This window comes from Hemitrygon akajei, unplaced genomic scaffold (assembly GCF_048418815.1).
Source record: "Hemitrygon akajei unplaced genomic scaffold, sHemAka1.3 Scf000070, whole genome shotgun sequence".
NCBI lineage: Eukaryota > Metazoa > Chordata > Chondrichthyes > Myliobatiformes > Dasyatidae > Hemitrygon > Hemitrygon akajei.
The window spans coordinates 2,991,036-3,005,562 of NW_027331956.1; the positions used below are offsets into that span (position 1 = coordinate 2,991,036).

The window sequence follows — 14,527 nt, forward strand, 5'->3', positions numbered from 1 at the left end:
TAGCAGAGTCACAGACCGACAGTGTTGCCTGTCTATGCCCGGGTTCGGGTCGCCTATCCGCCCTGTAGAGGAACTTGCAGCGGGAGGTGCATGTGGGCACCGACAACACAGGTAGAACGAGGAAAGTGGATCTTTGCATTACCACCTGAGCGACATTCAATAGGGTCCGGGAGATTAGAGAGTTAAATACAGTTCATGAAGGCGATTATACATGACATGGAGACACTGATCATTTGGAGAAGAGGGCCACAGAGTGGCAAATGGATTACAATACAGATATGCACTCTCTGATGAGGCTGATGGGAGCTGGGACTGTGCACATCTCTACTCACATCATTCTACAGGGACACAGTCGGCTACACCGAGCCTCAGTGTGTCCCTCAGCATGTACTGCCGCAGCCTGAAATTTGGTAGTAGGAGACAGGGGGAAATGGCTGGTTTGATGTTTCACGGGATATTAACACAAAGCACTTTAACGGCGGTATGCAAAATTATGAAGGGTTTAGATAGGGTGAATGAATGCGTTGTATTGTGAGAAACGTGTTTGATCTTACAGCTATTGCAGGAAGATGGTTGCAGGCTGACCGGAGAGGGGCCTCAGTGTTCCAGCACTGTCCGAAGCCCGGATGCAAATGGAGTAGAGTTGGACATCCTAACTCCAGCAATCCAATCCCACAAAAACCCGGAGCCACAGAAGCTCCAAAGTCTTCATCTCTGAGAAAGGATGTATCCAGCACGAAGACTGGCTGCACCTGGGGACAGCGTGGAAGACTGGCACAGCACAGAGAACTCGGGGCAGTGGTCTGTGCCCCAGTGGGCATGATGTGCGAAACTGACCACCGTCTGACTGAGAGACATAGAGCAACAGATTCCTGTTTAATCTCTGCCCTCTCACAATCCGGTGCCTGTAGTTGCGGATTCGACATCCCTGTTTCTCTATGTAGTGTCTCTATGCAATCCACACTATCTGCGAACATCCTTGTTTCATACACCTCTATAATATTGACCCTCATTCCCCCACATTCCAAGGAAAACGATCCTAAACTGTTCATAACTCAGTCATTTGTGACCCAACAATGACCTTGTAAACTTCCCCTTCTTATTTCCAACTTAATGACATCTTTCCTGAGACAGTGTGACCAAAACTAAACACGATATTTCAATGGAAACTCACATCTTATACAACTGCAACATAACACCCCGACCTCTGTGCATTGACTGATGAAGGACAGTGTCCAAATGTTTCATCATTAACTTTCCAGTCATTGAGTGAAAGGCAACTTACTTTTGATTAACATGAAAAGAGTTTGTCTGGCTGCAAGGAAGGAACCTATAGATGAGGTTGGATTTTCAGAATGCATTTAACAAGGTGCCACTTGAAAGGCTGGTGCACAACACCAGAAATCACAAGTCGAGTTCACAAGAATAGAAGACTGGTTTTTACATAGAAGACAGAAACTCAGTTAACAGGTTTGTTTCAGGATTGGAGCATTAACCACTGGAATATCCACGGATCAAATCCACCCTCAATTACATACTAACAATATTAAAATTTTGGTGGAGTGGGCGGAGGCTGGGTTGGTAATGGGTTTTCTAAGGGAGCAGGGGTAAGCTGAGTGCCGTCAATTATTCACAATCGATATAAATTACCCGGACGAGGGGGCAGAGTGTGAGGTGTCCAAGGTTGTCTGTCAATGACATAGGATGTGGTGGGGGTATTGTTGTCATCGGACATTTGGTCTCTGCCACAGCATATAGTGACGCTGGGTAAAAGAGAGAATAGTTGGAAAATGGAGTTTCATAGGCTAAACAGTGATGGCGTGTTCAGTGATGGAAAGAATCAAAACGCAGACTATTATTTATATGGAGAGAAACAGCACATGATTCAAGTACAGAGAGGTCCAGGTGTTCTCTTGTACAAGTTACACACAAACAGCAGACAGGTGCATAGAACGGTTGATGGACATTTATTTCTGTGTGATTGGTGCAGAGAGACGGAGAAGTGTTGTTACAGTGTCAGCCAAGTACACAGCGATGGAGGTTGTTGTGGACATACCAGGATTGGCCAGGACATACACAATGTCATCTGAAGTGTTAGTGAACAGAGAGATCTTGGGATACAGGTACATAGTTCCCGAAAAGTCACAGCACAGATTGTCATGGTTGTGAAGTAGGTGAACAGCATGCCTCCCTTTGGCAACAGAGGAGTTGCATTACAGTTGCACAAAATATTAATTAAATCACAGCTGCAGTAACCTGTGCAATTCTGGTCAGCAAAATAAGGAAGAAGTGATTAAGCTGGAAAGTTGAAGAAAAGATTCACACAAACGTTGCCTGGACTGGGGTCTTGTGTTACAGGTAAAGATCAGACACTCTGGGGCTGCTTTCGCTGTTGTGAAGGAGGCTGAGGGGGGACCTGACCGAAGTTTAAAAAACCTGCAGTTGTAGATAAGCGAAACAATCAGAGTCATTTTGCCAGGGTGGAAATGTCAAATTCAGGAAGGCTGCCTTTACAGTGACAGGGTGATCATTTAAAGATGGTGAACAGGGCAAGTAGTAGATCAGTTTTATTTACAGAGTGGTGGGGCCTGTTATGGGCTGCCATGGGGAGTGATGGAAGCAGATATGATAGTGACATTGAAGGGAGAGAAGAGATTCCGTTTAATGTGGCATTGTGTTCAGCACAGACATGGTGTGAAGAAGGCATTCATCAGTTAGAATTTGGAGTATAGGAGATGGGACTTCATGTTGTGACAGTACAGGTCATGGGTGAGACCACAATGTATTGTGGGCAGTTCTGGTGGCTCATTTATAGGATGAAAGTCACTGAGCTGGGAAAGGGCAGAATGTTTTGAAAGGGGAAAGATCAAAAGGACACTCGGGCAACTTCTTCCACACAGAGAGTGGTGTGTGTATGGTACGAGCTGCAAGAAAACGCTGCAGAGGAGACACAATCACAATGTTTAGCAGACATTCGGGCAGGTGAATGGATCGGAGAGGTTGAGAGGGATATGGACCAAACACACGTTAAATGGAACTCTGGGATACACACCGTGGTCAGTGTAGCCGCGTTTTTGTCCTGTGCATTTCGATAGCTGAGTGGAAGATGGACAGCACTAGAGATTCGTCACTCCAGGAGTAGATAGTTCACATGTGACTAGGGTGTAAGTAAAATATGTGAAGAGGAATGTGCAAAAAACGTTTCTCCCCACGTCCTTTAAATAATTCTCGCCTCAGCACAAATCAACTCCATCCAGTATTAGATGGTCTTTGTTGTGAAAACGACTGCAGCCATTCACTTTATCAGCCATGTCTGTCAGGAGTTTATACACTTCTATACGCTCAACACTCAGCTTTCTACATTCCGGGAGCACAGACCGAGGCTTTCCAGTCTCTCCTTGTAACTCAGTCCCAGTCGCTCCTTGTGAATCTTTACTGCACCCTCGCCAGCTGAATCACATCCTTTCTGTTGCTGACTGATGAAGGATTCATGCCAGAGGATTTCTTCACCACCCTGTGTACACTGTCACCAGTTTTAGAGACCCACGACTCATGGACCATTTATCTAAATAAATAAATGAAGAAGTATAATGTTTTGGTGTTAGTAATTCAATTGACTGCCCTTTATCTAGTTTTCGGACTTAGGTGAAAATCTGATCACATTTAGATCATATTTATGCAGAAATAGAGAACATGCTACAGAATTCACAAATTTCTCTCACATCTGTATCTGTGTTGTGAGGCATTTGTCACTCTGGCCCTCTTCCCTATCTGATCAGGATCTCTATGCGAATATTATTCACGATCAACAACATGTCCGAACTTACTGATGAAGTCTTTTGCATTTGCATGCAAATACATTGTTAAAATAATGAACAACTAGACTCACAGCTCTGCCCTCTGGAGCACATCAGTAATCCGCAGCCTGCATTCTCAGAAACAGTTTTATTAACCTATGTTAATAAGATTTTGTAAATCTACAAAAACCTCTGTAGATCCATCAACTACAACTTCCTGCAAACAAAGCCACGCTGACACCTGCTGATCAGACACTGTCCATCCAAATACAGGTGATTCCTGTCCCCCAGAATCCCCTCCAGTAGCGTCCGAACTACTGAAGTCAGGCTGACTGACCTGCAGTTCCCAGGCTTGTCCCTGACAGCTCTTTAAACAGTAAAACAACATTATCCACTCTTCAGTCACTGGGGCAACCTTCAGTGGACATCAACAATCTTCTCTCTCCTTCCACAAAGCAGTGGGTCAGGCCTGAGGGTTCATCCACCTTAATGCAGTGTAGGCTGCTCATAACTGCTCACTGGTAATATGAATGTCCTCCAAAGCAATTCCACGAGTTTGCATTATCCATTGAGCAACCATGATATTGTACTCAGTAAACACAAAGTAGAAATCATTGATTGATTCACGATCCCACTCATTCCCTGTGGCTCAAGACATGGAGACCCTGCTGTTCTCTATGGGGCCTCTCTCCCCCAAGCCACACTGTTACTCCTAACATAGCTACAGAACCTCTTGGTATTTTCCTGACCTACCTGATCAATCACATAACATTGGCTTGTCCTCCTGGTTTCTCTCTTAAGAGTATTCTTAATAACTGTTATTCTCATCAGGTGATTTGCCCGATTCTGACCTCCTACACCCAGTGTATGCTTCCTTTATTTCTTGACCGGAGCATTTATATCTCTCATTGGCCAAGATTCCCTCAACTTGCCAGGTTATCCTTCACTCTAACAGGAACATGCTTCTTCTGGACAGCTGCAATCACACTCATATAAAAGAAACTCCCACTTGCCATCTGTTCATTTTCTGTCATACAGATTCTCTCACTCCACCTCTACTAGATCCAGTCAAATCCACTAAAATTCACCTTTTCTCCTGAATAGATCCCTAAACTCTGAACTTGACCATAGATTCCCATTACTATCTTCAAACCAATAGAAAGAATGAAGAAGGTATTAAAAAAATACAAGGGTAAGACGTGGGAACACGAAACAATCCTCACAGAGGAATCGGAATAGGAGAGAGTGAGCAGTTTCAAGTTCCTGGGAGTTAGGATCTCTGAGGATCTATCCTTGTCCCGAAATAACAATGTAACTGTAAAGAAGACAAGACAGCCGCTATATTCCATTAGAGTTTGAAAAGATGTGATTTCTCAATGTGCTGTGCAAAATGCCCACCAGCCGCAGCCCTGAAGACCTTCGCGCCATGCTGCGTCATCTTATGAGAGACGGCGCGCCACACGATCAAATTTATCTGTGCCTGCTCATGCCTTTTCTGTGCCCAATGCGAGGTCTGCACACTGGATAAAAACTTCCTTCACTGTGCTATCAGAATTGGGATCAGCCTTCCAGATGCCGTGATTGGAAACATCTCCGACGATGGGGTCCAAGCCTTCAAGAGTTGAGTGCACAAACACCGATCATCTCTGGGAGGGAAGTCACATGCTTCGGGATTTGTTTTTCTTTCCAAGTGCTCCTGCCACGTTTTGTCTCCCTGCAACCTTGTCCTTCAATCTCTTCGAATTATTGAGGACAGAATGTGTATAAACGTCTCTATCCAGTAGACCTCATCATGATCATCATGACTCCAGTATTTCTACTATTCTTTAATGTTTCCTAATTGTACACAGGATTTTTTTGTACTTTATCACTGAGCAGCAGTGAACCATCTGATTGGCCTACCAGAGTTCTCTTTGAGAACTAGTAACGGAAGTCGCTCAAAAACCTCTCTCAATGTACTGTGAAGAGTATTCTAACAGGCTGATTCAGTCTTTGGTGGGGATGGGGGGCGATTACTGCGCAGGACCAAAATCAGCTTCCAGATGTTGTAAAATTAGTCAGATACATCTTGGGCCCGAGCCTCGGTAGCATCCAAGACATCGTCAAGTAGTGGTGCATCAGAATAATGAAGGACTTCCATCACCCAGAACATGCTCTCTTCTCATTGTTAAAGGCAAGAAAGAAATACAGAAGCCTGAAGGCGCACACTCCGTGATTCAGGAACAGCTTCTTTCCCTCTGCCATCCGATTTCTAAATGGGCATTGGATCAATGAACACTATCTGACTTTTATAATATATATATTTTTTTGTATTTGCAGCATATTTCATCATTTAAGTGTACATATATACTTACTGTTATTGTTTTACTTGTTTTGTTTTTCCCTTTCTATGTTTTCATGTATTGATTGAAACTGCTGCTGGTAAGTTAACAAATCAGAATCAGGTTTATTACCGCTGGCATGTGTCGTGGAATTTGTTAGCTTAGCAGCAGCAGTTCACTGCGATACGTAGTATGGAAGGAGAAAACAAAATAAAATAATAATAACAATTATAGTGTCCAAGGTTTCAATGCCCGTTCAGGAATCGGATTGCAGAGGGTAAGAAGCCGTTCCTGAATCGATGAGTGTTTGCCTTCAGGCTTCTGTACCTCCTACCTGATGGTAACAGTTTCCAAATTTCACAACACATACAGGTGATAAAAAAAAACCCGGTTCTGATTCTGATACAAGTGATTCTTGATCAGCTTGTTGAGTAGGCTGAGGAATGGCAAATGGTGTTCAGTCCAGATGAGTGAGGTGTGGCAATTTGTGAAGTCATGTCAGAGAAGGACTTTGTGATCTCAGCACTGTCTGTCACAGAAACATTCCTCCCCTCCATTGACTCCAGCTGCATTTCTAGCTGCCCCTGGAAAGCAGTTAACAGAAACAAAGACCCTTTCCACCCCGTCATTCTGTCTTCTTACACATTCCATTGGGCAGCAGACATAAAGGAGTGAGAACACACAGCACCAGGATCAAGGACTTTAAAAAAGTATTCATACCCACTTTCGAAGTTTTCATGCTTTATCGTTTTAAAACATTAATCCACAGTGGTTTAATTTGGCTTTTTGACACTGAATAACAGAAAGACGATTTCGTGTCAAAATGAAAGTGATGTCTAAAAAGTGATATTCATCCCTTGAATATGACAAACCAAATAGTCACTGGTGCAGTCAATTTGTTTTAGAATTCATATAATTAGTTAAATGGAAATCACCGTGTGCAGTCTGGATGCTTCAAATTAACTGTCGTAAAAATGCCAATTGCTGTTGCGTCAGTGTCTTATGTTCTGTTCCATTTTTATACTCCATGAGCACCTCATTTGTTCCGGCCTGCTTATACCTGCAGTGAACCTCCTTTTATATCTTCACCAGGGCCTCAACATCTAAAAGGACCGAAGATGCCTACATCTTTCAACTTTACCTATTATTCAGTCAGACATATATAAGAATTTTACTCCCAAAGTTATACTTTTGGAAGCTACCTACTTCCCAAGTTCACATTTGCCAGAAAACAGCCTGTCGTAATCCACACTTGACAGATAACTTCTGATTCCATTACAATTGACCTTTCTCCGAGTTAGAATCTCACCCCCGCACACCAGAACCTAACTTTATGCGTATTTACCGTGAAACAAATGACCTTGTGGTCACTAGATGGAAAGTGTTCTCGACACAAACTTTTGCCACTGCCCTCTCTCATTCTCTAATCGCAGATCAAGTCTCGCACTCTCTCCAGTTGCAGTTATTTCCATGTTCATAACAACATTGAATCTAACTCAGTTCTTCAATGGCCTGCCAAATGTCAGTCAAAGAAATATTTCGGAATGCCACCGAATAATTGGTCTCTGGATTTGTCCATCTATTCCCTATCACGCACAGTGACCTCACAGTCTGACGATTCTGGCTACAAACCCATCAAATGCGTCATCCAAGTCACTGAGAAAGAGGTTAAAAAGAAATGGTCCCAGCACAGTCACTTCTTGAAAATCACGAGTTACTGGAAGTCAGCCAGAAAGGTTTTACTTTGTTCCCAGTCTCTGTGATAGATAGCAGCTGACAGATGTGTGTAAGGGAACATTTTGGGACCTGCACAGAAGGGATGATTTGCACCTGAACTGCAAGGGAACTAATATCCCACTATAACACCAACTTATGTTTCTTGCGATCTACGATCTCTCTGCAAGTTTGTTCCTCTAGATAGATAGATAGATAGATAGATAGACAGATAGATAGATACTTTATTCATCCCCATGGGGAAATTCAACCTTTTTTCCAATGTCCCATACACTTGTTGTAGCAAAAACTAATTACATACAATACTTATCTCAGTAATAATATGATATGCATCTAAATCACTAACTCAAAAAACCATTAATAATAGCTTTAAAAAAGTTCTTAAGTCCTGGCAGTTGAATTGTAAAGCCTAATGGCATTGGGGAGTATTGACCTCTTCATCCTGTCTGAGGAGCATTGCATCGATAATAACCTGTCGCTGAAACTGCTTCTCTGTCTCTGGATGGTGCTATGTAGATGATGTTCAGGGTTTTCCATAATTGACCGTAGCCTACTCAGCGCCCTTCGCTCAGCTACCGATGTTAAACTCTCCAGTACTTTGCCCACGACAGAGCCCGCCTTCCTTACCAGCTTATTAAGACGTGAGGCGTCCCTCTTCTTAATGCTTCCTCCCCAACACGCCACCACAAAGAAGAGGGCGCTCTCAACAACTGACCTATAGAACATCTTCAGCATCTCACTGCAGACATTGAATGACGCCAACCTTCAAAGGAAGTACAGTCGACTCTGTGCCTTCCTGCACAAGGCATCTGTGTTGGCAGTCCAGTCTAGCTTCTCGTCTAACTGTACTCCCAGATACTTGTAGGTCTTAACCTGCTCCACACATTCTCCATTAATGATCAATTAATGAAGGCCAATGTGCCAAAGGCTCTCTTCATGACCCTGCCCTGAACTATGGAACTGTATTCCCGGATCCCTCGGCATTCCGCAGACCACAATCCCCGACCAGTCACTGTCTGAGTCCGACCCTGTTGTTCCCGGCCAAGCGCAACACCTCACATCGGTCCTCATTACATTCCAGCTGCAAAACCGTCAGCCCATTTATCCAGCTGCTGAACTCATCTCCAAGTTTTGATAATCTGCTTCACTGCCACTCATGCTCTGTATCCAGGTGTCAGCTGCAAATCCAGTTTACCATATTCCCATTGAAATCCAAAGTTACGTGGAGCTGAGGAGGACGATGGCGCCTAACGGCGACTCCTTGTTTGCAACATCGGAAAGAGCTCTAGTTCTATTTTAATACCTCTATTTTTCCCTTTCATATTTCTTTTGAAGACCTCGACCTGGAATTACAAACTTTGCGGGAATGGGACCCGTTCTGGGAGTCTGACGACTGGCCGTTATTCGATATACCAAGGACGAGGGCTAAAACACTAGCGCGCCTTCAGTATTCCGGGATTTCGTGGCTCTGGAGGCGGGTGGAGTCGAGGTCGGTGCCGTTGCAGGAAATCGGTGCGTCGTGGGAAACGGAAGATCGAAAGCAGCGAGCTGGCTGCTGGCCATGTGCCCGGAGACCCGTGGGAGGGAGCGGGGGGGGGGGGGGGAGAGACAGAGAGAGACAGAGAGAGAGAGAGAGAGAGAGAGAGAGAGAAAGAGAGAGAGAGAGAGAGAGAGAGACAGAGAGAGAGAGAGAGAGAGAGAGAGAGAGAGAGAGGGGGGGGAGAGGCTGTGGTATGTTGAATTACCGGGTGAACGTGTAGTCTTTGGGGTTCTGCAAGTCCGTGTACCTATTGACGCTTTGCTGCACGTTTCAGTGCTCGGTGGAGGGCGCCGATACTTTCTTTAACTGGTGGGTGGTGGGGGAGGAGATGGTTGCTTTGCTACTGCTTATGCGTGGGTGGGGTGAATTGGGGGGAGTTTGGGGAGCTAGCATTTAACTGTCATTCATTCATTGGGACTCTCCTTGCTTTTCGTGGATAGTTGCGAAGAGAAGAATTTCAGGATGTATATTGTTTACATTTGTCTTACATTAACTAAACATTTGAAACATTTGATACCTTTGAAATACTTCTATATCCTGTCCCTTAAAATGTCTGACAATAAGTTAACCGCTGGTGTCAGGCTCATCCGCCTCTATTTTCCCGGCTTATCGTCAGAGCCTTTCACCATTCGATCGGTTTCAATCGGGTCACCCCTCATTCTTCTGAATCCCAATGAATGCAGACCGAAAGCCATCGAACCTGGAATCATGTTCGTGACCCTCGTTGAACCCTCTCCAGTTTCAGCACATTCTTCTGAAGATAAGTGGTCTGAACCTGTTCACGATACTCCGTTTGAGGCCACACCAGCACTTTATAAAGCCGCTATATTACATCCTTGCTCTTGCATTGTAGCTACCTTCAAATAAATGCTAATATCGCATTTTCTTTCCTCATCACACACTCGAACTCTAAAATAACCTTGAGGGAATCCTGCACAACGAGTCCCAGTTCTCTATGCTTGTCCGTGTTTTGCATTTTCTCTCCACTTAGAAAGTACTCAACCCTTTCATTTCCTCTACAAGTGTGAATGACCATTCACTTCCTGGCACTGCGTTCCATCTGCCACTTCTTTGTCCATTTTCCTCATCTGTCAGTCTTTCTGCAGCCTCGCTCCGTCCTTGAAACTATCTGTCGCTCCAGCCATCTCCGTATTGTCTGCAAACGCTGCAAGAATGCCATCAATTAGATCATCCAAATCATTGACATATAACGTGAAAGAATTATCACAACACAGTCGTCTGTCGAACAACACTTCTCACTGGCAGCCAGCCGGAAAACGCCCCTCTCTTCCCATCCTTCGTCGCCCGCTAGTCAGCTACTGCTGGAATTATTTTTGTTGTATTTTATTCCCTCTCTGATGCTGGCTTCGACTTCTCTTGTCAGCCACGGTTGTAACTCTGTGCTATTCTTTGCCAGAGACGTCATTCGGTATAGTTAAGGCAAAGGTTGATAAATTCTTGTTCAGTCAGGGCAGGAAGGGCGACGGTGAGAGGGCAGGAGATGGGGGCTGAAAGGGAGAATGGAACAGCCACGATGAAAACGCGGATTTCATGGGTCAAATTTCCCGATTCTGCTCCAGAATCCTATGGTCTTGTGAAGGCTGAACAGCGAGATGCTGTGGTCCATATAGGTACCAATGCCATCGGTAGGAAGAGGGTCAATATTCCTCAAAGTGAGTTCAGGGAGATGTGTGCAAAGTTAAATGGTGGGTATTACAGGGCTGTGTCCTTAGGATTACTACCCATGCCACAGTACCAGTGAAATCAGAAGTATGAAGATTATACAGTTTAACGTGTGGCGATGGAGCTGGTGCAGACGGGAGAGCTTCAGATTTTTGGATCATTGTGCTGTCTTTTAAAGTGCATCTCCATACACGTCCTGGCACTGTATTCCATCTGCCATTTCTTTCCTCTTTTTACTCAGGTGGCTGAGTCCCATTGCAACCTCTCTGCTTCCTCAAAGCTATCTGCCCCTTCACCGACCTTCATATCGTCCGCAAACCCTACGACAAAGCTATCTGCCCCTTCACCGACCTTCATATCGCCGGCAAACCCTGCGACAGCTACCTGTCCCTTCACAGACCTTCATATCGTCCACAAACCCTGCGACAAAACTACCTGTCCCTTCACCGACCTTCATATCGTCCGCAAACCCTGCGACTAAGCTACCTGCCCCTTCACCGACCTTCATATCATCCGCAAACCCTGCGACAAAGCTACCTGCTCCTTCGTCGATATTCATATCGTCCGCAAACCCTGCGACAGCTACCTGCCCCTTCACAGACCTTCATATCGTCCACAAACCCTGCGACAAAGCTAACAGCCCTTCACCGACCTTCATATTGTCCGAAGACCCTGCGACAAAGCTACCTGCTCCATACACGAACCTTCATATCGTCCCCAAACCCTGCGACAAAGCTAACAGCCCTTCACCGACCTTCATATTGTCCGAAGACCCTGCGACAAAGCTACCTGCCGCCCCTTCACCGACCTTCATACCGACCGCAAACCCTGCGACAAAGCTACCTGCCCCTTCACCGACCTTCATTTCGTCTGCAAACCCTGCGACAAAGCTACCTGCCCCTTCACCGACCTTCATATCGTCTGCAAACCCTGCGACAAAGCTACCTGCACCTTCACCGACCTTCATATCGTCCGCAAACCCTGCGACAAAGCTACCTGCCCCTTCACCGACCTTCATATCGTTCGCAAATCCTGCGACAAAGCCATCATCCAATTCACTGACATATAATGTAACAGTGATCGGTCCCAACACAGACGTCTGTGGTACAACGTCAGTCACGGCAGCTAAACGAGAAAAGGCTTCCTTACTTCAGACACTTTGCATTCTGCTAGTCAGACGATGCTGGAATCTTCCCTGTTTGTTAAGCAGCCTCACGTCCGGCACCTTGTCACCCTCGGGATCTGAACCAAGTAGCTGAGAGATTGCGGAGGCGTTAATAATGATCTTTCCAGAATCGGTAGGTTCTGGCGAAGTACCAGATGACTCGAAAATTGCAAATGTTACTCTGCTATTTAAGAAGGGTGGAAGGCGGCAGAAATGAAAATATAGACCCGTTAGCCTGACATCAGTGTTTACAAACTTGTTGGGAACGATTGTTAGGGGTAAGATCATGAAGTACCTGGAGACACACGACGAGATAGACCAAAGGCAGCATGGGTTCCTGAAAGGAAAATCCAGCCTGATAAAGACCTACTACAACTTTTGAGGTAATTACAAGCTCATAGACAAAAGAGATGAAGTAGAAATGGTGTATTTAGAAATTCCAAGCAAGATAGGAAATGCAGGGAAGTTAATAGCGCAGGTGGAACACTGGCTGATCGGCAGAAAACAGAGAGTGGAAATATGGGGTCCCATTCTGTCTGGCTGTCAGTGGAAATTCGCAGGTGTCGCTTTTGGGAATGTTGCATTTTGTGATGTACTGTACTGTACATGAACTCCTGGAAGTATGATATTGTAGCCATTAGAGAAACTTGGGTGCAGAGGGGCAGTACTGGTCGTTCCATATTTCGAGTTTCCATTGCATTAGACGCGACAGATCGCGGGGGATTAAAGCAAGAGGGGTGGTACTGCTATTCAGGAAAAATATTACAGCTGTGCTCAGTCAGGCCAGACTGGAAACATCGTCTAATGATGCGATTTGCGTGGAACTGATGTATAAAGAAGAGCTATGACCGCTTTCATGGGGCTGTATTACAGAGAACTCAACACCGCGACGGACAGGAGGAGGAGTATAGGAAACTGATACAGGACTTTGTGATATGGTGCAACTCAAACTACCTGCGTCTCAATATCACCAAGACCAAAGAGATGGTGGTGGACTTTAGGAGATCTAGGCCTCATATGGAGCCAGTGATCATTAATGGAGAATGTGTGGAGCAGGTTAAGACCTACAAGTATCTGGGAGTACAGTTAGACGAGATGCTAGACTGGACTGCCAACACAGTTGCCTTGTGCAGGAAGGCACAGAGTCGACTGTACTTCCTTAGAAGGTTGGCGTCATTCAATGTCTGCAGTGAGATGCTGAAGATGTTCTATAGGTCAGTTGTTGAGAGCGCCCTCTTCTTTGTGGTGGCGTGTTGGGGAGGAAGCATTAAGAAGAGGGACGCCTCACGTCTTAATAAGCTGGTAAGGAAGGCGGGCTCTGTCGTGGGAAAAGTACTGGAGAGTTTAACATCGGTAGCTGAGCGAAGGGCGCTGAGTAGATAGATACTTTATTCATCCCCATGGGGAAATTCAACATTTTTTTCCAATGTCCCATACACTTGTTGTAGCAAAAACTCATTACATACAATACTTAACTCAGTAATAATATGATATGCATCTAAATCACTAACTCAAAAAAGCATTAATAATAGCTTTAAAAAAAGTTCTTAAGTCCTGGCAGTTGAATTGTAAAGCCTAATGGCATTGGGGAGTATTGACCTCTTCATCCTGTCTGAGGAGCATTGCATCGACAGTAACCTGTCACTGAAACTGCTTCTCTGTCTCTGGATGGTGCTATGTAGAGGATGTTCAGGGTTTTCCATAATTGACCGTAGCCTACTCAGCGCCCTTCGCTCAGCTACCGATGTTAAACTCTCCAGTACTTTGCCCACGACAGAGCCCGCCCCCCTTACCAGCTTATTAAGACGTGAGGCGTCCTTCTTCTTAATGCTTCCTCCCCAACACGCCACCACAAAGAAGAGGGCGCTCTCAACAACTGACCTATAGAACATCTTCAGCATCTCACTGCAGACATTGAATGACGCCAACCTTCTAAGGAAGTACAGTCGACTCTGTGCCTTCCTGCACAAGGCATCTGTGTTGGCAGTCCAGTCTAGCTTCTCATCTAACTGTACTCCCAGATACTTGTAGGTCTTTACCTGCTCCACACATTCTCCATTAATGATCACTGGCTCCATATGAGGCCTAGATCTCCTAAAGTCCACCACCATCTCCTTGATGTCGGCATATTTCGGGGTTTGCCAGTGAATCTAGTGGAGCGGACGGGTTTGGCGGAGCATCCAGCTTTGCGGATGTGCTCAGCTTCAGGGGTATGTCAGCGAATGTGTGAGTGCACAAGGATTCCGTGGTGTCGGAGGCTTTGGGGTGGACACTGATTTGAAGATTC

The 14,527-nt window shown here is 45.3% G+C and overlaps 1 protein-coding gene across 1 annotated transcript in view; it reads right to left on the bottom strand.

Annotated features, from left to right (window-relative positions):
- Positions 1–5,281: 5,281 nt before the first annotated feature.
- The window catches only part of LOC140722145 (zinc-binding protein A33-like), a 64,301-nt gene continuing 55,055 nt past the window's right edge, over positions 5,282–14,527 (bottom strand). Inside the window, exon 6 of the mRNA XM_073036937.1 lies at positions 5,282–5,409. Within this exon, the coding sequence (XP_072893038.1) occupies positions 5,282–5,409 (128 nt within the window). The remainder of the gene's footprint in view (positions 5,410–14,527) is intronic.